This window comes from Centruroides vittatus, unplaced genomic scaffold (assembly GCF_030686945.1).
Source record: "Centruroides vittatus isolate TY-2023 unplaced genomic scaffold, ASM3068694v2 contig_1381, whole genome shotgun sequence".
Classification (NCBI taxonomy): Eukaryota; Metazoa; Arthropoda; class Arachnida; order Scorpiones; family Buthidae; genus Centruroides; species Centruroides vittatus.
Genome location: NW_027120867.1, coordinates 2,081,808 through 2,105,442, shown reverse-complemented (window position 1 = coordinate 2,105,442; position 23,635 = coordinate 2,081,808). Strand labels below are relative to the sequence as shown.

At 29.8% G+C, this 23,635-nt stretch overlaps 1 protein-coding gene across 1 annotated transcript in view; it reads right to left on the bottom strand.

Annotated features, from left to right (window-relative positions):
* Positions 1-304: 304 nt before the first annotated feature.
* The window catches only part of LOC136990926 (arrestin homolog), a 64,741-nt gene continuing 41,410 nt past the window's right edge, over positions 305-23,635 (bottom strand). Inside the window, exons 2-4 of the mRNA XM_067289398.1 lie at positions 20,465-20,699; positions 1,742-1,937; positions 305-1,274 (exon numbers count right to left, since the gene is read on the bottom strand). Of these exons, the coding sequence (XP_067145499.1) occupies positions 541-1,274; positions 1,742-1,937; positions 20,465-20,699 (1,165 nt within the window). The 3' untranslated portion in view covers positions 305-540. The remainder of the gene's footprint in view (positions 1,275-1,741; positions 1,938-20,464; positions 20,700-23,635) is intronic.

Here is a 23,635-nt window from a genome sequence, read left to right as displayed (position 1 = left end):
CAATGCTCACGACAATTAAAAAATTGTTTTATAGCAATTTTATTAATTATTATTGTTATTTTTCCTTGCTAAAGTGTTTACAATTTCAAAGCTTAATATGTACTATTTTTTAAATTGTAAATTAAGTTTATGAAATATATTTATTATATTTTATCCATTAAATATGGAAATTATATTAATTTAAAAAAATAAATACAGTCAAACCTGTAAACAACGGCCACCGACGGGAACGCAAAACATGGCCGTTGTTCGGAGGTTTTGTTTTGTATGCATTCGAAAAAGAAACGTTCCGTTTACGGGTGGCCGCTATCGGAGGTTCGACTGTATATATTTTTCTGTATATCGATTGTATTTATTTTTATGTTTTATATATCAACAATAATACCCAATTTATGTTTCGTATTAGAAATGAAATTTTCCTCTTTCTTCCATGTACAAGATTTTTCAAATATAATTTTCTTTCGGTTGATCTAATTAACTTTTTAATCTAATAAAGGCAATTATTTTCCATTAAGTGAAGTATAGCGCATAATCACCCGGCTATGCACTTATCATCACCAGTTGTGCCACGTCACCACAAACGGAATCTTCGGATTCTAAGAGGTCGGTCGTGAAGGATCTTGTCATTTTGCAAGTTCCATCGCATTGCTCCATGGATCCTTCCGCAGGAACGGGGTGTAAAAGCTTAAAAGGAAGATGTACAGTTATCGGTTTGTCCATGCATCCTAAGATTGCTTTGACTTTGACTTCGTAAGACACGACGACACCGTACGGGTTCTTGTCTTTCGGATCCACCAATAGTGTTGAAGATGCCAGAAACTTACTTTCTTCGTGAAAGCTACCTTCCAGCGCTAAAGCTACCGGATATTTTAAACAACTCATGGGCTTTATGCCGAAATCACGTGATATACTGGCCCCCGGTGGTATCGGATGTTTATCTTCGGTTTCCGTGCTTCCGATCAGATTCTTGAACCTCCCGTTGGTAAACATGCAAACGTTAACGTGTTGCAATGCGTATACTTTAACTTTGTGAACCGTTTTGTTGCTGTTATTATTAACAGTGACGTGAATATGCATGACGTCGTCGTGATGATAAATCTCTCTGTCCAATAATACTTCGATTTCTAATCTTCCCGGACTGAAAATAAAAGTTTTGCTGACTGAAGCACAGGGGGAAGCGGTCGAAAGTAGAGTTTCGGGTGCAACGTATTGCATGCAACGAAGAGTTATACGCACACTACTTCTTTTGTGTGGTTTTTCTTCGGGTCTTTCACCTGTAAATATAAATTAATAAAAATAAATTCAACAAAAATCACTTATAATTATTTTTTTAATCTTTTATATCTGGATTTTTCTCTCATTTTTGGATCTTTCCGCCCTGTGGGCACTTAGAGAGCCTTTTCGTCCATACGCTTTTAGTTTTAGCCAGACCTACACTGGGTAATGATGGAGGGGAGCCCAACATAAACTTAAATAATACATAAACTCAGATAAAAAACATTAATTGTAATTCTACAAAATTCATTATTAGGTAGCAATAGAATACATAAATCGAAAATTTATATAAAATTGTGACACTAATTTAAATTACATGAAATTCTACATTAAATTAACTGAACGTCTGGAAGAGAATGAAATTTAATACATCGTTTAAACAGGATATAATATAAACATTTATAGAGCAAAAGCTTTATCTTAAAAGCCGTGTTTATTCGAGAGATTTTTCAATTATTCAACGTACCAACAAACACTTTCAGATCGTAAGTGACTCCCAAAGGACTTCCATTATAAGGTCGAGCGGGTTGTAATCTAACAGAAGGAGGTGCGTGGGACGATATCCTCAAGGTCAAAGGATAAGCATCCTTTCCCAGTTTCCTGATAAGGTTACTCTGTAATACGCTCAAGTCTTCTTCTGAGGGAGTTTCGCAAGGATACACCTGAAAACGTCACCAACAATCTAACGTCATTCAATGTATACAAATATATATTTTTATTTTTATAAATTTTTTAAAAACTAAAGGTTTTATTTGCTACTTTTTAAATTTAACAATAAAATTAGAAATTCAGTCAAACCTCTGAACAACGGGCACTAACAGGAACATAACACACGGTCACTTTTCGCAGATTATTTTGTATTTACTTAAAAAAAATCTCGCACCGAGTTGCTTAACTTTTCCGGTAATATTTAAAACCGCGCGTGGCACCATCTATTGTGATATTTTATTAACAAAATAACTTTTATGTTTTTAAGTATTATAAATGGTAAAAAGCTTAATTTTGAGGATAGGGATGGGTTTTATAAAAAGAAAAAAAAATTGTAAATGCGGATAAAATCGTCATTAAGTCCGACTCTACTCCAGATATGACCCCCTTTATCTCCCCATCCCCTCGACCTTTAACCACCAAAATTTAACAGCATTAATTCCCCTAATATACAAACTTCCCTGCAAAATTTCAGAAATTTTTGACGCAAAGCACAGGAGTTATTAAGCTTCAAACAGGGTGAACAAAATCGTGCCCCTCCACATACTAACGTCCATACATATTTTAAAAAAAACCGAATTCTTTTGCATTTCTCGGCGTTTCAAAGTGAAATGCTTCGAGTCCAAAAATGTAAGTCTCGGGGTCATTTTTGACCAATCGCTATACTTTCCCTGTGTTATATATAACAGAGTCAGGAAAGTAAGTGCCTATACAAATGGACTCCATTTACAGGTGACCGTTATTGGAGGTTGGACTGTATTTAATACGTTCATATTTTTAAAATAATTTTGTACTAAAACATGACTAAAATTCGTGAAATATATTTTAATTACAACGTAAAATTCACCTCATCGTTAATTCTAAACGAAATTCTTAATTATAATTAATAGTCAATACGCCAATGATAAATAGCTGCTCATAAGAATAAAGAAATATTAATTAAAAGCAGTAATTAACTGATAATTAGGAAATCTTACTTTTAGAAAGCACTAATTGTTATTATTAAAATTAATTATTATAATTAATTACGAAGAAAGTATCCTTGTTAAAAGCGCAATTTTCATTACTTCCCTTCTCCAAAAACAATAGAATTATTCCGAATAGAGAATTCTCCTCGCTAAAATATTATTTTAAATTTAATCCCATTTACGTCTACAGACAGTAATTAAGTTTGAGGATTATTTATTAAAATATGGACGAAATATTTTTAAAATTTAATTTAATAAATAAAAAATTTAAAGTAGGAAAGTGAAATTATGTTATAAATCCTTAAGTTCCATTAATTTATATTAAATTGAAGAAATTCGCAGTGGCGTAACTACACGCGAGTGGAGCCTACGAAACACACCTAAAACGGGTTCTACATTTGGGCCTAATTGCAAAGTGATAATTAATGGCTGCCTAATTTTTTTTCTGGACTTAATTGCAGTGAATATGTTTATTGTCTTAGACAAATCCGGTTTCCTCGCTTCTGAATTTTCGATAGAAAGTAATGATAAACCACTTAGTCTGTTGATCTCAAATAATTCTTTATAATTGCGACTAGAGTGAGAGGACGAGGGCCCTAGCTGCTTTGAGCCTTCTTCCTCTCACTCGTCTAAGAAATTTGTAATTAATGTCAAGTAACCCTTTATTAAACTCCTTTTATCACAAATCCTCGTTGCTTTACTTTGATCATACCACAGGATACTTCATTATCATCGCCTTCATTTGATCACGAATAGTACATTTTATCCTTACAACAGACTTTAATTTTAGGTTTGTAAATTATCAATACGTTGTAATTGTAAATTTTTCAGAGCGAATAAAGTAAAGGTGGAATTTGTAATACCAGTGGTCGACGTATAATCTAATTGGCAATTAATCAGTTATTCGTATTAGTTAATGGAAGATTAAAGGGAAAACGCATCAACAGAATTTACTTTTCGTTCGATGAAAGCAAATTTAGTGATTAATATAATGATATATTTCCTCATCTTATCGATTTATGCCAGACTTTTCCAGTGGATCTAATGCCTTTTCTAGAAGTTTCTCTCTATCGATTTAAGTTATGTTGACGATGACGATGTTCATTTTAGTAAACATTGAAAAAACCAAGAAGCTTTTTTAAGGAATAAATTATAAATAATTTCTTTCGTTCTTAATTAGAAAATTATATTTAAAAAGCGGAAAAAACAAAATTAACGAAAAACGTGGCAAAAACGAGCAGAGTTTTCTGCCAATTCCTAAAATTTTGCTTATCCTTAATTAATTTTTAGAATTTTAATCACGTTTTTTAAATTAGATTTTATAAAAATTTTCAAGTTAAATTTTACATTTAATATTAAATAAATTGTAGATTTTCGTTCAATGGTAATGATTATAATTAAATATCTGAAGACAAAGTCCTCCCAAAAAGGAATGTATTTTTGTGTTTTTAAAAGGACTTTTTAGCTTTCTGGAGTCCAGTAGCCTAAAAAGAAAGGTCAGTCGCCGAGAATATATAATCGGGGATACGAAGATAATAAATGGCGCTTCTTTTTTGGGAGGACTTTGTCTTCAGATATTTAATTATAATTATTACCAATTTCTTAATTATGATAAAATGTTATTTGCCGAGTGATCAGTTAAACACTGCGATTGTGTTCCACCAATCTTTGCGAATTTATTTAATTTTGTTTTAATATAAATGGTTTTAAAAAGTTTTTGTTCTTTTCTAATCTTTTACATATAAAGAAAAATTAGCGTAATTATCTTCCATTGCCTTCTTTTCAATTACAAGAAAACTCTTCAGTACTTTTGTTGCTGACGTTGCGGATAAAAATAATTAGCGATTTCGTTTAACGTAATTTAGAATAAAACTATTGTAGGTAATTTTCCTGCTATTCCTCAAAAATTAGCTCATTTCTATTTATTCTATAAACAATAGGAGTCGTTCGTGCGAAGGATAAGAATTATAATGACTTCGGCAACTTGCTTCGTGTGTTACTTCAATAGTTAATTCATCTGTTCAGTAGTTGTTCAATTATAGTGAACTTTATGAACTTGCATCGGATTTCCTTCCCAAAAGTTAATCGCATAGTAAAATTCGCGTACTAATTTTCTAATTTACACCATCATTAATCCAGAACTGAGCATCAAAAACTGTGATTTATACGACCACGTCTCATCTTGCGCTTAAACAAAGTTCAAATACAGGATAGAACGTAATCGATTCTACCCTGTGTTTAAAGTCGGACTGCACATGATACAGATATGAATGAAACTTCATTCAAATTCAAAAAATTATATTTTTTTCATGAATTCTTTAAATATTCTTTAAGAGCTAAGATAAACTATAGCCAATTTGTTGCTACAAACAAATCACTCGAACAATATAATGTCCGACTTCTGTCTTCATCGTTAGGTAGATTGGAATTATCAGAATTTATTAATATTGTATATAACTATTCCAGCCATCGGGATGCCTTCTTACACTATTCCTACATTCTATCATTACATTCTCTACTGAATACAACTAAATAAACTTTAGTTAAATTATCAAATATATTAAGGAATATTTCATCATTCATTTCAAATGCTGCTGTAGTGTAAAAGAATGGTTTACTGCGAGTGCGTGGATTCATAAACGTGCATAGTGTCGAATGATAGGGCTCGTACTGATCTTCTGGATGCTTAAGCAGCAATGTAATAAATATAATAGCAAATAAATTGTGCATTACCTCGTATTTATTCTACTGCGCTACATTATGTTATTTTATTCAGGAGTGACGAGACTTTCTGGCTAATTGATTATAATGAAGGTATATACGTTATAAATAAAGTTATACTTTTTTAGTTAAAAATGTCTTGTTTTATAACTTTTTATTCAGATTTTTATTTTATATTATTTAAAAATGCGCAAGCAAACTGTAGAAGACTCACGATTAGCATCTTCAAATAATCCCAGACTTATATAAAAAGAAATTATTAATTTTATAATAATTACGATTGTATTATTGCTTAGAAGAGTATTCAGTACGTATTTTTATTTTTATGAGCAACGAATGAAAACTTAATTGCAATAATTAATAAAACGTAACTGAACTTTGAGAAATGAGTTATTTTTTGAACTCGTTTCATTTCGAGTCCTTGGAGCTCGTTGCTCCATTGTATAAGGGATGGAATTAATCTTCTTCCTTGAAGGATTGCATCGTTTTCAATGGATCTTTTATAAATTTATTCAATGCATCCTTTAAGGAAGCATGCAATTAATATAAGTAAGAAGTCAAGAATCCTAATTCTAGAAACGTTAAAGAAACGTTTTATTAATTTTTACAAAGTTTCATGCATATATTTTAAATTTGTATTTTACTTAATAAGAATATAATGGAATAGTGTGTACTTTTTTAATTTTTAAAGTAAAATATAGAATTTTAATAATAAAAAATTACCATTTAATTTGCATTTTGTAGTAATTATAATAATAATTTTATTTATAATAACGTCGATTACTTGGAATGCAAAAGTATCTGTTACCATACGACAATCCGAAATAATAGAATATATAATGTATAATACAGCAAAACCTCGGTTATACGGTTTTTTTTTAAAATAAGGTGTAACTAGAAACTGCCTTGATGAATGAACCAGACTGGATAGTCAATCCGTATTTAAGGGGTGGCAATGTACACTGCTACTAGAGATTAGAGTGCGATACACCTCTCAAATCTATTGCCGAACAGTCTGCAAAGTCACTCCACCAGAAAACATAACATATTTTTCAGAATTAAGAGAAGTACAGCAGCAAAGAAGAAATGGATAGAGTGGAAGGAGGAGATCCACGTTCTTCTTGACTGGCATATTATATAAAATAGCCGTATCAGCCATAGGTATAGGCAAACTCAGCCTCCACACCTCATGAGAAAGTAGACATCGAAAAATTGAGAAGAGCTTCAACGGCCTTCGGGGGGAAGTCTCGGTTGTTCTTATTCTTTTAGATCTAGAATTTAATAAAGTAAGTTTAAAATACCCCATTTGTCAAAATATTTTAAAACGCAACTGAAGGGAAATTTGGTCACTGCAACGTAAGTGCGATCATCGATCCGAAATCGATAAAACGTTTATTCTATAGCAAATATTTCCTCAAAATAAATAGCCTATACTTTCCGTCAGAACATAAAACAAATATGACCAAAATTTCATCTGTATTGGACAAATATTGCAGGAGTTGTAAGGAATTCACACACCTACACAGACCACGGCTTTTATATTAGTAATGGCTCCTCATGTATACTTTAAACATTTTTTAAATACAATATTATGTAAAATTAGAATTTAAAAAAATTCGTAATAGTGAAAAAGTAAATACAGTAAATAAAATTGTTTCATTTACATTTATTCCAAGTATTTATCAGGTTATAAATAAAAAACACATTGTGACAAATAAAATTTTATTTATTTACTATATTTATTTATTATACACATATAATGTAAAGCCAAAATGGTTGACGATTACATCCCCGAAAAGTAAAAAATAAAAAAATAAGGTAAAAGTAGATAAAATACAAAAATTCGATTGTCGTTATATCCGAAGATGTCGTGATCAACTACAGAACAAAACTTATATGAAATATAATAAGAGGTACAGTTTATATTGAAGTAAATAGGAGAGGAAAAAGCACTAAACTTCCAAACAGAGACGTAAACATTAGCTAATGGACATTTACACGAACTAGCAGTGGCTATTTGATATTGTACTCTACTGTATTTTCACTTCGCTAATGCCTCGAAACAAACAGATTTAGTTCGTTATATCAAGGCCCTTAAAATCGAGGGTATATAAAAAAATAATTTTTATTGTTATTTATTGTATATTTTGTAAAATTAAATCTGAATACGTTTCTACCAGAGGTCGAGTGGATAAAAGTACTGAACTTTCGCGTGTTCCCGCCCGATTAATGGTCTGGCCACGTGGCGTTTTTCCCGTTTTCTTTCCGTGTCTAATACTTAAATAGAAACTAGTTTCCTATAGAAAACCTTCCCTAGAGGCATCTTCCTTAGCGGATCGCCTGTGTTGCACTGCCTTATTCCTCCAATCCAAATCTGAATATCATCTACATTCACAATAAAATTAAGTGTAATTGATTGTAGGATTGATGAATAAGTTAATGCAAACCAGGGCGATCTATCAAGGGGACTGTCTCCCGGGAGGACTGTGGGAAACTGGTCCTTATTCAGATTTTAAACGTGTGAAAGTAAACCTGGAAAACTCCACGCGGCCAGCCCGTTGGCGAAGTGCGGACCCACGACTAGTGTTCGGTGGGTTTATCCAATTGGGCACTTTAAATGATTACTTCGTCCAGTGGTATCCAAACTTTCCGATCAACGGTCGCGAGTAGGCGAGCACCCGTAAAACCCATAAAAACGATCAATTATGAGGGATCATATCCAGATCAAACCAATCAGGAAAATTTGGATATTCAGCTCGAGCTTAAACTTCGGTCCCCGAAGTAACAATCTAAATCTATAATCTATTCGTCAAATCATCCATGTAATTTATAATATAGGAATAATTTAATTCATATACTAATTTTTATATAAAATTACAATTCAACCAAATAAAATTGATCTTATACACAAAGATATTTGTTATTTTTTCTCAATTTGGAAGTTTATTTTTAGATTTTAGTTCAGTAAATAAATTTAAAATAAAATATTTTTCATAAAAATATACAGATTTTTATTGAAAGAATATAAAAGGATTTTCTTATAATAAAAGTGTATTTTTCCAATAACTATCTTTGTACAAAAATATAAAATATTTGGAAAGTATGTTACAAATAATTTGCTATTGAAAGTTCAACCAAGAAGATGACAAAAGTATCGATACATTTCTCTGTATTCTGTTGTTAAAAGACCATTTTCTATGTCGTTTCTTCCAAATTATTTACATTTTTCTTAAAGAAAAGTTTCAATAAATCTATATTTTACAATCTTACGACAATAAAAATATCGGTTTTTATTCAATATAATAAAACTTTTCCAGCCACAAAGATGTGAATTTATGTAAAAATTTCTCGATTTTCAGTAAACATTTGCATCTTATCAACAAATAAGTTTATAAATTTAGTAAAATAATATTAATTTCAGGTTTTTTTAAAAAAATATTTATATATAAAGCTGCAACTTAAGCCGATAATGATGTTGATGATTATTAGTGGCAGCGTTTAACCTAGATATGCCGTCAACCCGACGATGATAATTTACAATCTACTTGTGACAGCGTTGATCCTAAACGAGCCGTTAAGCTGACGATAATATACATTTCTTTTAGGCGGCATTTCACGTAGATAAGCCGTTAAGCTGAAGAAGAGGATGATGATGATGATTTGCATCTTTTATACGTAGCATCGTTTAACCTAGATGAGTAGTTAATATATATATTATTATTTAATTAATGTGATGAAAAAATATTCCAAAACGTGAAAGGAGTTAGTGTTTTGGAATGTTTGTATCGCATTAAATAAAAAAGTATTTTATTAAAAATAAAAAAAATAATGGTGCAGAAAAGTAGGGAATGCTCGAATGAATATTCGTTGACGTTTATGATATTCTATAAAATGAATAATGCATGAACGGATGATTAAACGCATACGTAGAGTCGAGTTTCGTGATATTGAAACTTTTTTGTGGTTATAACAAAAAAAGGAACATACAAACAAATATGATTTTTCTTTAAATCTCTCACGAATAATCAAATATTGCAATTTATTTATTTATTTTTTGTCTCTTCTTCCTCTTAACCTTTCAATGTGATGGAAAATATTCCAAAACCTAAGAAAGGAATTAGTATGTTGGAACGTTTGTATCGCATTAAATAAGGAAATATTTTATTGAAATCGTAATTTACGAGGAAAAAATTTAATTAAGTTTAAATTATAACGATTTAAATGATGATTCGTTTCTTCCATTATATAATAATTTACATCAATGTGACAGCTTTGGACTTTTGAATCGTTAAACTTGGTGATGGCGATGATGACGATTTACATTATTTGTTTGTGGAAGTATTGAACCTAAATGAGCGGTTAAACTGATTATAATTGCGATGATGGTCAGCATTGAATATAAATAAACTGTTAAGCGGATGATGATGATTTACACTCTTCGTCTACGGCAGCTTTGGATGTAAACGACGATAATTATCATTATTTGCATCTTTACATATTAAAATAATCAATCCAGTTCATTTTTATTTTAGAAAAACTCTAAATTATTGTGTAATTTTTCAAAACATTCGATCTTTACAACAGTAAATGATTAAAGTGTACAAAGAATCGAAGTTATTATTATTATTATGCATGTTTATTCGTTACACGCTTTCCCGCAGAATCGATTCTTGATAATGGAAGGCGCATATTCGATGGAAAGTTACGTAAAATAATTTGAAGATTCGAACGTTTTTGGAAACAAAATGCAAATGTATTCTACAAATGCCGTACACGCGTTAAAAACATTAAGTTAAGTACGTATTTAAGTATCATAGAATATTTTCAATATAATCCTCGGACAATGACACAGCTGCGTGTTTTCTACTCGCATCAATTTTAACTGACGTTTATTAACATCCCTTCGTACAAAAGTCTTTAAACCTTCGCAGAGAAACTTACATTTAAATAAAGAAGAATTAAGTAAAGAAAATGAAAGAAAAATAAAGAAAAATTATCCTTTAATAAACTAACAAAACTGATCGTTCTTAATGCTTAATATTGAAGGTTTTCAACCTCTCTTTTTTGTCTACTCCCTTTTATACTGATTATAAACGCGCATAAAATTTAAAATTGTGTTTTATTTTAATAAAATTTAAAGAAATGTCAATTATATATTATTATTTCTATTACATTATTTTAATGTAATGAAAATAAATGCATCTAACGACCTCTAAATAACCTCTATAATTTATCGACCTCTCGGCTATATCGACTGAACCTTCGAAGTCGTGAAGATTAGACTAGGAATCTTTGCATTATTAAGAAATATACATTGAGCTATACTAATGAATATAATAGTATTTATCTGCAGTACAGTGCGTATCGTGAAATCCTCACCATGCTCCTTTTGCATTGAGGAAAAGCATCGGCACCGAACGAAGGGGGCAAATCTCAAACCGTTTGCATTAGTTGGTTTTTGAACCATTGCAAACAGTTTAAGAATCCTGCTGCTCGTATATAAACGAAGCGAAACGTTAAAGATTAGGCTTTTATACGAAAAGATTAAAAATTAGCATTTTAAAATGATTTTCTATAGCTTTGTGTCATCTCTACGAGGAGCTCGTGACTGTTCCGAGACATACGGGATTAAAATCACCTCCAATAACGACCATTTTTAATATTCCTTTCGATGTCCGTTGTTCAGAGGTTTGACTGTACCTTAAAAATATATTATTCTCGATATACCGTACTCTTAAGCGAACGATTTAAGCAGTATTTATTAATTTGCCTTTACTTTTATTATATATATTTAAATTATAAAATGTATAACAGAATAACTTAATTAATTTATCTGATAACTTATTTTTATAAGGATTTATTTGTTTGTCTATTCTTTGAACCCAGCTTCATACTTCATCTGATATTAATGCTATAAATCTTTCATAGCAGCATCTATCGCTCTCGTACAAACAGATATGATTAGTTCTATACACGAAACGTCACAAAAGAATAAATATAAAAACAGTTAATAAATGAACTTATTTAGGGATTATATATTTTTAAAATACTCATTTTTATAAACTTTATTCGGAGAATTTATTCGTCGTAACAGCTCTTTACTCCTCATTTGTGATTGTGTTTTCTATTTATTTCAATAACAGGTGAGAAATCTTTAAGTATACCGAATAGATTTTATCATTAAAAACACAAATTAATGTCTGAATACTTTAAAAAATTCTGTTTTTCCTTCCGTTTAAAGAATAGAAGCCTCACTTTATTTAAATTGGTTCTTGAAGACTGAATGGTGAAGATAACCAAAATCTTTAAATAAGTGAATCATTTCTGTGTTTTCTTCTGACGTTTTACAAATAAAATATCAAAAACTACTTATAAAACTTAACTTTTTTATAAATTAAATTGTTTTTAAAGCTAAAAATACTTAAATTACTCGAAAAACTTTGTACACACTCCGGTTATAATAGGATGTAGCCCCGTATGGTTCGTACGGGAGTAAATACAAATAAAATATAAAAAACATTGCAAAAATTAGTTTATTTTTTAGCTTAGAATACTTAAATGGTACTTAAATTACTCTTAAAAAGTTGTATACACTCCAGCTATAACAGGAATGCGTGTATGTACTTCAAATGACGGTATTAGAGTAATTTTTGATGGACATAAAATTAATGAAACCCGACTGAAATATAAAAATATTAATTACAGTTTCCTAACTATTCAAACGTATATATATTCACTTTAAAGTCGAAAAAGAAATGTAATTAAATGGACGAATGAAGGATATTCATGCGTTAATTTAATTTATAAAATGTCGAATTTATTTAAACAAGTAAAATTTATTCCAATATTTACGTCAAGAACGTAAAATATATTAACGTTTTATTTTTCTTACATGTTCTACAAGTTTTCGAAAGATAAATAAAAAAGTTATAAGTAAATATTGGAGTGTATTTTGTATATTTTTGAATAAATATTCATGTATTTAATTATTATATGTTCTAAATATATTTACATTTCTTTCAGTTTATGCGTTGGCATAGAACACACAATTACACAGCAAACAAAGCTCTATTCATTAAATTATGACAACCTTTAGATTTAATTATATAAATTCAATGCATAAATATCAAACCGAACCGAACTTTAATTAATTCTTTTCATTTATTTCTTATTTTTATTACTATTCAACGTTTACTAGAATTCAATAATGAACCAGTTCATAATCAACTTTAAAGAAGATGGCCTAAAAGTATGCATTATCGTGTAATCACTCTACATGTGCGTATCGATATAGCGCTACCCTTCGGCAGTCTCGTCAGCAAATCGCGCGACTTTCAAACTCAAATATGTATGCAGATACCATTATTATATTTTTGGTGTAAAATAGTAGCGAGAAGTGTCCTAGGTTGTAGTGCTGTAAGATTAGTTCGGTGGTAAATTCGGGCCATCTGCCAAAGGGTGGTGCCTCGGGAGCAATTTATACGCGAAACTGTCCCCTATTTAGGTGCTAGATAAGTGAAGAAAACCCGAAAAATCAGAAAATACGTGGACAGCCCGTTGGTCAAATGCGACCAACTACAGTGTTCGGTCAATGGTAAGTGAATGGTGGTACTAAATCGAAGTTTGGCTCTATGTACGTCTTTTTTCTGCTAATAAAACTGATTCTAATGCTTCGAGATCATAATTTTAATATATTGTAATTATTTTGTTAGATAAAAGGAATGTAAAGTTCGAATATATAAATTAACGATCTTGTGAAAACTATCGCGGCACTCAATAAACGTAAATAAGAACAAAGTTTTTGTTTCTTTTAGTAAACAATGTCGTAAATGTTTTTGTAATAATGAAATTTTGACTTTTTAAAGAGTAAACAATTAATAATCAAACACGCAAAATCTGATTATCACGAAATTCAGACACGGTCACGAAATGAATTCGATCTTACGAAGAAGGATACAGAGAATCGTTTCCTTACATAAATAGGAAATACATATCTTAAATAAGTAATTTAAATCATAATTACGAAGAAGTTTTCTATTGTTATTTATTATTACCAAAATCACTTTTAAAAGGAAGTATATAAAAGAGAGTCCTTTATAAAGGAAGTTTAGACGAGACTATGTCACTTGAACTTTTCTTCTGTTAAAGGAAGAGAAAGCCCGTGTTACATAGTTCTAAAAGAAGAAGAATCGCACGTTATAAAGTCTTGAAAGAAGGGGAATCCTACATTTGAATCCTGAAAGATAAAGAATCCAACGTTACAGAATGATGAAGAAATTCCTACAGAGTCCTAAAAGGAAAGTAGCTCTACGTTACAGTCTTATGCGAACTTTTTTACGAAGGACTTGCTTTTATATTATTTCTTTTTAGAATAATTTAGAATCTTGTATACCTTATTAAATAATGCAATAATTATATTATTTTTGAACATATATCTTTACAATATTAGGCTATATTACAAGTAATATCTTAATATAATCATATTAAATATGTGTCAATATCAATATATTACTTGTAATATAATATAGAGTAAGATATATTAAGAAGAATGACAAAATATTTTCAATATTTATAATTATTTTACGCTTTTTCATTGTATACATCTAAGGAATTCTTATTATTGTTCCTAATCTTAATTTTATACCCTTCGAAGCTTCCAGCTACATTCCAGCTACACTACCGTCTTTCAAGCTGTGTCGAATGCCGTAATGATTGAGCTATTTTAATTTTTAAATTTCAAGATCATTCTCTGGTAGTAAATGTTTTTTCTAACCCCGAATCTACACTGGAGTATGTTAAATACAGACAATCAAATCGATACGACCTCTGCTGTTTGGACCTATATCTGTCGATCTGTACTTTTGTTCCCGATCACCCAGGCATCCCAGAACAGTGATTTCGAAGTAAAATATTGATATACGCTCTCCCAAAGCCTGCCTCAAAAACTATGTACTAATTCATTGCTGGAACACACGATGGCTTCTTTCTACTTTCTCACTGGTCATCGTTATTTCGGCAGCTACCCGGATAGGTTGGTAACACAAATACCAACACTCCGAACACTATTCAGCATAAAATTTTTGACTGTCCTATGCACTGCGCAGTTAAGTGACTCTACAACTGGAGCTTCAAGAGCTAAATTATAACTGGACTGGATTAGATTGAGGGAATAAGTAAACACGACACATTGGCGATTTACCAAGGGGAGAGCCTTCCTGCAGGATTTTCTACGGGAAACCGATCCCTACTTACTGTTACACAGGCGAAGAAAGCCCCAAAAACTCCATGTGGCTATCAGACTTCAGTAGTTTTATAAGGCTTTGCATCTTTATCTTACTGACGATGATGCTTTACCAATAATATTGAACTTTATTAAGGCTGTATTCAGGAGAAAATGCACCATTATTTGTAATTAAAATCTAAAATTATTAATCCATTTTACGTATTATTTTACGCCGCGTGATTACTGATGGCACCACTCGGTACGAGTGATAACGTCAAAATCATTATCTACGTGTAACTAAACGCGAAACGTGTTTAAGTACTTTAAAAGGAAAATATTCCCATTAAAATCTTTTATTTTTGAAAGTCATAAATTTGCAAGAGTTATTTATAAGAATAATTATCAATTTATTTTAAATTAGTATTCTCATTAACGTCAAGACACTTTTTTCTATATATTTTTGTCTCGAAGAATACGAATTTCTTTTATTTGGCATTTTGTCGAGGATTTTTTTTTCATATCTTCCAATTTTCTCCACGTTTAATTTAAATTTCTAGCATCAATTTGCTATTCATCAACGAAATAAGCGCAAGGCCGTGTTTAAACGATCCTATTTTTGGAACTAATTACAATATCATAATGCATTCTTCTATTGAAAATGAAAACTAAGTAGCATTTTCTAATGCATTTTAAATCAGTTGAACTTTTTACGAGTATAAAAATGTAAACACCTATTTATTATTTTTAAAAAAATGTGTACACTGTATACTGTATATACATTTCCATAAACCTCTGTAACCCGAACGTCCATTAAACGATCACCTCCATTTTTAGGAACTTTTTTTTTAATTAAAACAAAACTATTTTACGAAATAACCTCCAAACAACGGCCACGTTTTCGTTTCCGTTAGCGGTTGCCATTTAAGATGTAAGCTTTAATTATAACTCGAACTATCGAAGAATTTCATTAATTTCTGAACATTTTTGAACTGTTCTAATGATAGAAATGCATTAAATAGGCTAAATATATGAGTACAATGACATTTTCGGATTAATTTTGACATTATTAGATAACTAACGAATGACATCTGCTACCATTCATCAATTGCCGGATGAAATCGTTGCTGGATTCTACCATTAAATCCCGCTACTCACAATAATTATATCCAAAAAAAACTTCAAAAATCATGTAGAAAATTCTAAAAAAACCATTATAAAGAATTATGTAGTGATAAAGTCGAGTAAAATTTTACTAAACATCATCTTTAAACCTTTAAAGAGCAGAAAACAAGTTATCGATTTGGAAGTTTCCTATCCAAAGATACTTTTATCACACTTGAAAAGGATTTTTTATCATCAGCAATAAATAAAATACTATTAAATTTTTTCAATTTTTATCCAATTTACACAGACGAATTCCAGAAAATTTAATTTATCTTCAATTTCTGAAGTGATAATCCGTAAATAAGATGCGAGAGATGCCGATGAAGATGGTCGTTCCAAAAATGTTATCATTAATTTATTCACGTAAAATGATATATATTTAATATAAAACTAATAATATATCATTTCTGTACTCAGATGTTAGTATTTTTTATCATTTTAAAGTAAAATTTAGCGTGTAAATAGGAAGAAAAGATGAGGCACGATTTCACATTGAGACAGCAAATAAGTTCCTATGTTTGGTTAAAATAAACTAAAACTGTTTACTCTTACAACTGCCGATGTTTAAGTTTCATCAGTGAGACGTGCCTGTTCCTTTTACTAACAATAAACTTTAAAAAAAATAATAATAAAAACTAAAATTTTATAAAATATTATCGAAAAAATATAGAAATAATAATATTAAGTTTATTTATTATTAATATATTTTATCTGTTATTGTTTAATATACAATGGACTCCCTGTATAGTGAATTCTTATATAATAGGCTAAATCATTCCGCGTATCAAGACTTCCTTCGTAGGTGAAGTATAGAAAAGGCCAATAAATTATTCACTATATCGAGTTACTATATAGTGAACTCGATATAATGAACTACTAACAATAACTTGTAAGGAGTAGTAAAGCCTTTCAATGTATCGAATTCACTATATACAAAAGAAATAACAAGGATAAATAAACTATTCGCTATATCGAGTTAATTTATACAAAACCCAATAAATTGTTCGTTATATCGAGCTAACTATTTACCAAGGACCGATAAAATTATGTATAAGTGAAAGCAAAGGACAACAAAGTTCTTTACTATATCGGGTGTCTACTGCATTAAGAGTCCACCGTATTTACTTAAAAGACACAAAAATGACGTTTAAATGTGTGCAAATTCTTATATTTTAATGTCAATGACATTTTTACTATTTTAGAATTTTACTCTAAAAATAAAAAATAAATTTATAAATATTAAAATAATAATAATAACAATTTCGTTTCAATTCTTTTAAATCAATTTAGTAGAAAATAATTTAATCACAAGATCCAAAAAATATAATAATTTCATTAAAAAAATTATTTTACTTATTTTTGTGTTTTGTTTAAAAAGTAATTAATTGTTTTTTCTTTTATAAAATTAACAATTAAAAAAACCAATGAAATTCTTATCTTTTTACAATTTACAGAATTTATTTTTATTTTATTATAAAATTAATTTTTTTTAAAAAATACAAAATAATTGACTCGAATAAATCGATTTAAATAAAATAAAAATTCTTTTTTCCTTTTTTAATATAAAAATGAATTAAATAAACTCCCAATTTCGTGATAAGAATAAAGAAAAAAATTAAATTTCTTTATTTTATTTTATTATTATTTTTATATTCTTTGATTTTTTGGAGCGATTTTCTTTGTTATTTTCGACCTTTAAATAACAAAAACGAATAAATAATATATTAAATAAATTTACGAAGTTAAATTTAATTATACCTGTTACAATATATACCATATACCATACACCGTTAATATAATAATATACCAATTATTATTATTATAAATGTAAATATTTACACGGAAAAAATATTTAAAAATTATCTAAATAAAACAATATTGTTTATATTTTAAATATATTTTTATATGAAAAACTTTTAAATTTAATTGTAATGTATAGAAACCTCGATATAGCGCTGCCACTCGTTCTCCTCGGACATTCGCGCTAAATCCAGTGTGGCGTTAAATCGTGAGATCTACTCACAAGTTTGATGTCCTTTACGATGCAAAATCCAACGTTTGGTAATTCGGATATAACGAAATATACCGTAAAACCTTCATAAAACGGCAACCTGCCTAGACGGAATAATACGGCCCGGTTTAGACAGGTTCAACTGTACTACTATGTTATGAAGTGCATCGGAGTTATACGACGACGGCGCTATATCGAGGTATAACTGTGTTTTTCTTTCCCGTACATTTTTGGTTCATTCGGCTCCGTGGGCAATCGGAGGGTCTTTCTTTCGTATTCGGGCCTACAATAGGGGGCCGAGGTATCGAGGGACGGGGCCCCGACAAATTCGGGTCGACTGCCCTCGAAAAATACCTAATGGGGAGACCGGATCGATCCTGGATCCCCGGAAAAGTAGGGCAATATTTCAACCGCCTCATCCGTCTGTATGTTAGCGCCGAGTACTAAATATCCATTAATTAATTTGTTAAAAATTAATGAATTATTTTTATATAAAATAAAATAACTAAATTACATTTACTTAAAAGAATAAATTTTAAATATATTCTTTATAAAATAAAAAACAAAAAAAAGTGTAAAAGTGTATTTTTTTTAGAAAGGAAAACGTGTTTAAAACACCAGAAAAAAACCTTTTTTTCCGTTTGTTTTCGAAGTTTTAATAGTTTTTTTACTTTAAAAACTCCTCTTAAAAACCCTTTTAAAACTTTAGGACATTAAATTGTTTCAAACTGTTTCAAATACAAAACAAAAAAATCAATTTAAAGTGTTTATATTTATATTAAAACAATATTTTTTTAAAGAAACAAAATTTAATAATTAAAAAAAAATAATAATAATAAATTTATGTGGTAAGGAAATAAATTTTACTAGTTTTATTTATTTAGTAGAAGAAAAAAAACAAACACACAAACACATAAATTATATTTGGAAACTACTGTAAATTGTTTTAAATAAACATATTCAAATATAAATATTTGTAGAAGTAAAATTTACCATTAAAAAAATATAACAAATTGCTTATAAGAGGAGTTTTGATTATTGATTTTTGTCAAATGTAGATATATTGAACATAAAACATTCCTTGGCGAACTGCGGGACATATTTTCCTACTTTAAAATTATATCTAAAAAAACTCGACCTAGTTTATTTATTTATTCTATAAAAATCAACGTAAAATTTCTTGTAAAAATTGCAAAAAAAATTATTCATATTAAATAGTTGAAAAATTTAAAATAAATTTATTTATTTATTTTACGACAGATCGGTTTCTACTCAAATGGAGACGATAGGGTTTAATGGGGGCAACACTTACGTCAAGGGCGACGTTCTATAAAAAATGATCCCTATTGTGTACACGTGAAAAAACCCCGGTAAATTCCTCGTGGTTGAGGCGCGCGAACCGGTGTTCGGTTGTTTTAGGCCCACCAGCGGCCAAGCGGTTCCGTTCTCCGAACACCGGGAGTTCGGTCGTGGGTTCGGGCTCGCCAGGATGGGCCGGCCACGTGGAGTTTCACACTCGAATAGGCAGATCGTCCGAGTGTTGCTTTGCCGTAACTTAACAAAACAAAAGCAAAAAAATCAGTTGTTTTATCCACCGAGCTAGGGTGGACGGGGTTAGAGGAAAATAGGGGGAAAGCGAGTGGCAACACTTAATAAGAACTGTACAAGACAGGGTTAACCAGTGGGAAGTATAGAAAACTGGTAGTCTAAAGCTTTATTTATTTATGTAATAATATATGTTTATTAAATATTTATATAAAATATTATTTATTTATAGCATATAATATTTAGTATGTTTATCTATTAAATAAATGATTTATTTTACAAAATCTAATGTAAAATTTCTAAAACATTTTGTGTTTTGCAATTTTTATGAATTTTTAACAAATATTTTCTAAAATCATCTGAAATTAAACTTGTTACTGATTTTAATATTATTTTCATAATTTATTTGATCTTTATAAAATAATATTTTAAAAATGCTACTTTTTAAGTCTAAATGACATTTAATTTACATTTATTTGATTAAATATTTTAATTAAAATTATTCTACTTTTTAACGTTAAAAACGTTGAAATTTATTACGAAAAATATTATTTAAATTAAATAATTTTTATATTAAAAACTTAATTAAATTTTTCTTATAAAATACTCAATCGCGTTATTAAATCCTTTAATTAAACGAAAGAAATACTTATTAAAAATCGATAATATTAAATATTAAATTAATAAAACAAAAGAAAAAATAGCGCACTAAATTTAATTTTCGTAGTCGCCATTATTTCATTTTCTTGATAAATTAAAGAAGATTTAATGTTTATTTAAGTAAGAATAAAATTGAATTATATTTGTGGAAATTGTTTTTCTTTAAGTAAAAAAAAATCTTTCTCTTACCTGCTTAAAATCTAAAACTGCTTCGGTATAAAATTTTAATCCCATTACTTCTTCGTCTTCTCTTCCATAACGAAAGACTAGAACAACTATGGCGTAGACCTTTCGATCTTTCAGATAAAGTGGATCTATATAGACAACACCATCGATAGGAGTCACCTTTCCATGGTCGTAAACAAATTCCCTGCTGCTCAGATATAAGGTGATTTGACCGTTGGGAGATTGTTTCTTGAAAACCCTAATTAAAATATAAGGAAAATCCTAATTACTTGTCCTTCCTTAAGAATAAATGACTTAAAACGTGAAATAAAAATCGTTTGCATTTTTAATTTCGATTTCAACAATCGAATGTCGTTCAAATTATATCTTAAACATATCGCGGAGGACCACCTATATTAATAAATCAATTTATATTTCATTTCGCATACACTACAACTCCCAAACTTGTCGTATTCGTTAACACATTTCTCGAGTTTTTATTAAATTACAAGGTGGCATCCTTTTTTAAAACTCTTTCTGCCCCGTAAGCATTAAGAGGCTTTTTTTAGCATGTTTGGCCAGGCGCGCAATAGAGCTGCAGGCTGGCGAGGGACGGACCACCGCCCGAAAAATTCCTGGGGTGGTCCTTACAGCGGTAGGGGTTGTTACTCTAATCCCTCGGCCGTCCGGATGTCTAACCGGTTGAATCTTAAAATTCATAAATTAAGTAACGCGCATATGCCCAGGGTGGGGTGTTTACAAAAACATTATGCTTTTGTTTCTGCGGTGTTGATTAGTTATCCGTACTGTTTTGTACGTTATACATGTAATTAATTAATGTAATGTTCGGTTCCCCGCGCTTTAGTATTATTCCTAAGGCGGTTGATCGAGAATATGCATTACGTAATTTTGGTGGTGTGTGCAACCCCATTACGATGTTTTACAGTGGGAAAATATAAAACTACGCAGTTTATGGACGATCCAGACGATGAGTCACTCGAACCTACAATAACGTCCACCTTAAACGAAGGCCATTTTTCGGGCATATTGAAAAATGCACACAAAATAACCTCCAAACAACTCCCGCGTTCGAACAATGCCCATTTTTTACGTTCCCAAAAAGGGCCGTTGTTTAGAGGTTTGACTGTATTTCTAACTTAAATAAACCAGAAACACACACGTTTTTTCATATTGTGCTCGTTATAACTATAACACAACAGTTTAAATCAATTTAGCTTTGTGAAAATGCTTTTGAAATTAAAATATAAGCTGTTTTAAAATAACACCGTCAAACTTTGATGTAACGCCATTAGTTGAAGTAGAGTGTGGCGCTAAACCGAAGTTTGATGGAACAATTGTTTAATACTTAGGGGAATATCGGTCCACAAATCTTTATTGGCGTTTCGCGAGGGTGGCATTATTTACGATGGCGCTAAATCGAGATTATGAATGCGTTTATAATGTAAACTTGAATAGAAACATATTATCTCACGTTGTTTTCGTTGTAACTGTTAAATGTCAGTTTAAACGTAAATAATGTTAATGGATTTTTGTATCACATTATTTCAAAAATACTGCTTAAATTCGCGTTTTTCTTGATTAATTTAGTAAACAGACTTTTCGGAAATTCTGTTTATTTGTTAAAAATAAATTAAATTAGTTTATTTTTGCACTATTTTTCCAATAAATCAAAAAGTAAGTTCGGTTGATTTTTTACGAAAATTCACGTAAAATTTTGTGTAAAAATTGTAAAATATAATTTAAAAACTAATTTAAATTTATTATACGTGATTATTAATTAAGTTATGTGTTAAATCATTGCAAATTTATCGTAAAAATGCAAATTATACGACACTAGTCGCCTGTTCGAACACTGGTCACGTGGGATTTCCCAAATTTTCTTCACGTGCTTAATATCTAAATAGGACCAGTTTCTCATAGATTACGTGTTTATTTTAACACGTAAACAGGGACCGGTTTCACATAGAAAATTTAACGCTTATTAATTTTAATAAGAATTAAATGAAAATCAAGACAAGGGAAGAAACATTTTTAAACGACTCTTCGTTCTTTTCTTTTATTACATTTAATATCGCAACCTTGGGATTTATTTCTAGATTAAATCAACTGGAAAAATTCAGTTACAGTTTGACGTTATTGACAACAACAGAGTAACTCTAGCTATTAACATGATTTGGAGATTACCAACGGCTTAATGAAGTCCCTGTGGTTTGTTCCAGAAATTTTATTTCATCCAAACACATAATGGAACTAATTCCACAACAGGACACACGGCATCTTCTACAAAAAACCAATATATATAATAAATATATAAAATACAGTTAAACCTGTAAACAACGGCCATTGAAGGAAACAAAAAAAAGGGGCGTTTTTCGCAGGTGGCCGCCATTTAGAGGTTCGATCGATTCGAGTACATCGTTCTTTTTGAATATTTTAAACGAAATTCCAAAAAGAATTACTCAATGTCCGCCGTTAAGAGGCGGCCGTTGTTACAGGTTTGACTATATATTAATTTTTGTCCTCTCTTTAAAAAATCATTTACTTATTTTTTTTTTACAGTAAACAGGCAATTCTTTGTGTTTGTTTAGGGTGTTTACTTTTTTAAAAAAATGCTTGTTATTACAAGACAAATGAATAAATTAATTAATAAAATTTTTTTATAAGTACAAAGAATAAAAAATAACGTTTCCGAATACGAATTTTTATATAATTTTAATTTTAAAAAATGAAATTTTTATTATTTATTGTAATAAATGCCTCAAACAGCCAGGCAATGCCCAAAGGTATTTAATATCTCTCTCGAATAATGATACAAGAATCCCGATAAAATTTACGAGTACAAACACAGAATGAATATAAAATAATTTTATTTTGTTTTTTAAAGTAAAATTATATATATAAAAAACTGTATGTATTGTTTTAATAACAATACAATTTTTGCTGTGATTAAATAAATTTTAAATAAATCGATTAATATTAAAATTTTTAACAGTTCAAATGCAATGAAATTTGCTATGGTAGCATTTCAGGACATACAGAAGATGGTTCTGTAAAAAAATGATTAGTACCAAAACTGACCACTAAGGCATTTTTGGCGCTTTAGGTCTTTTTTCAAGTGAGTTTTGGTTATGGGGACACGTAAAAAGTGTAATTTATCGAGGGCACGTTACAAAT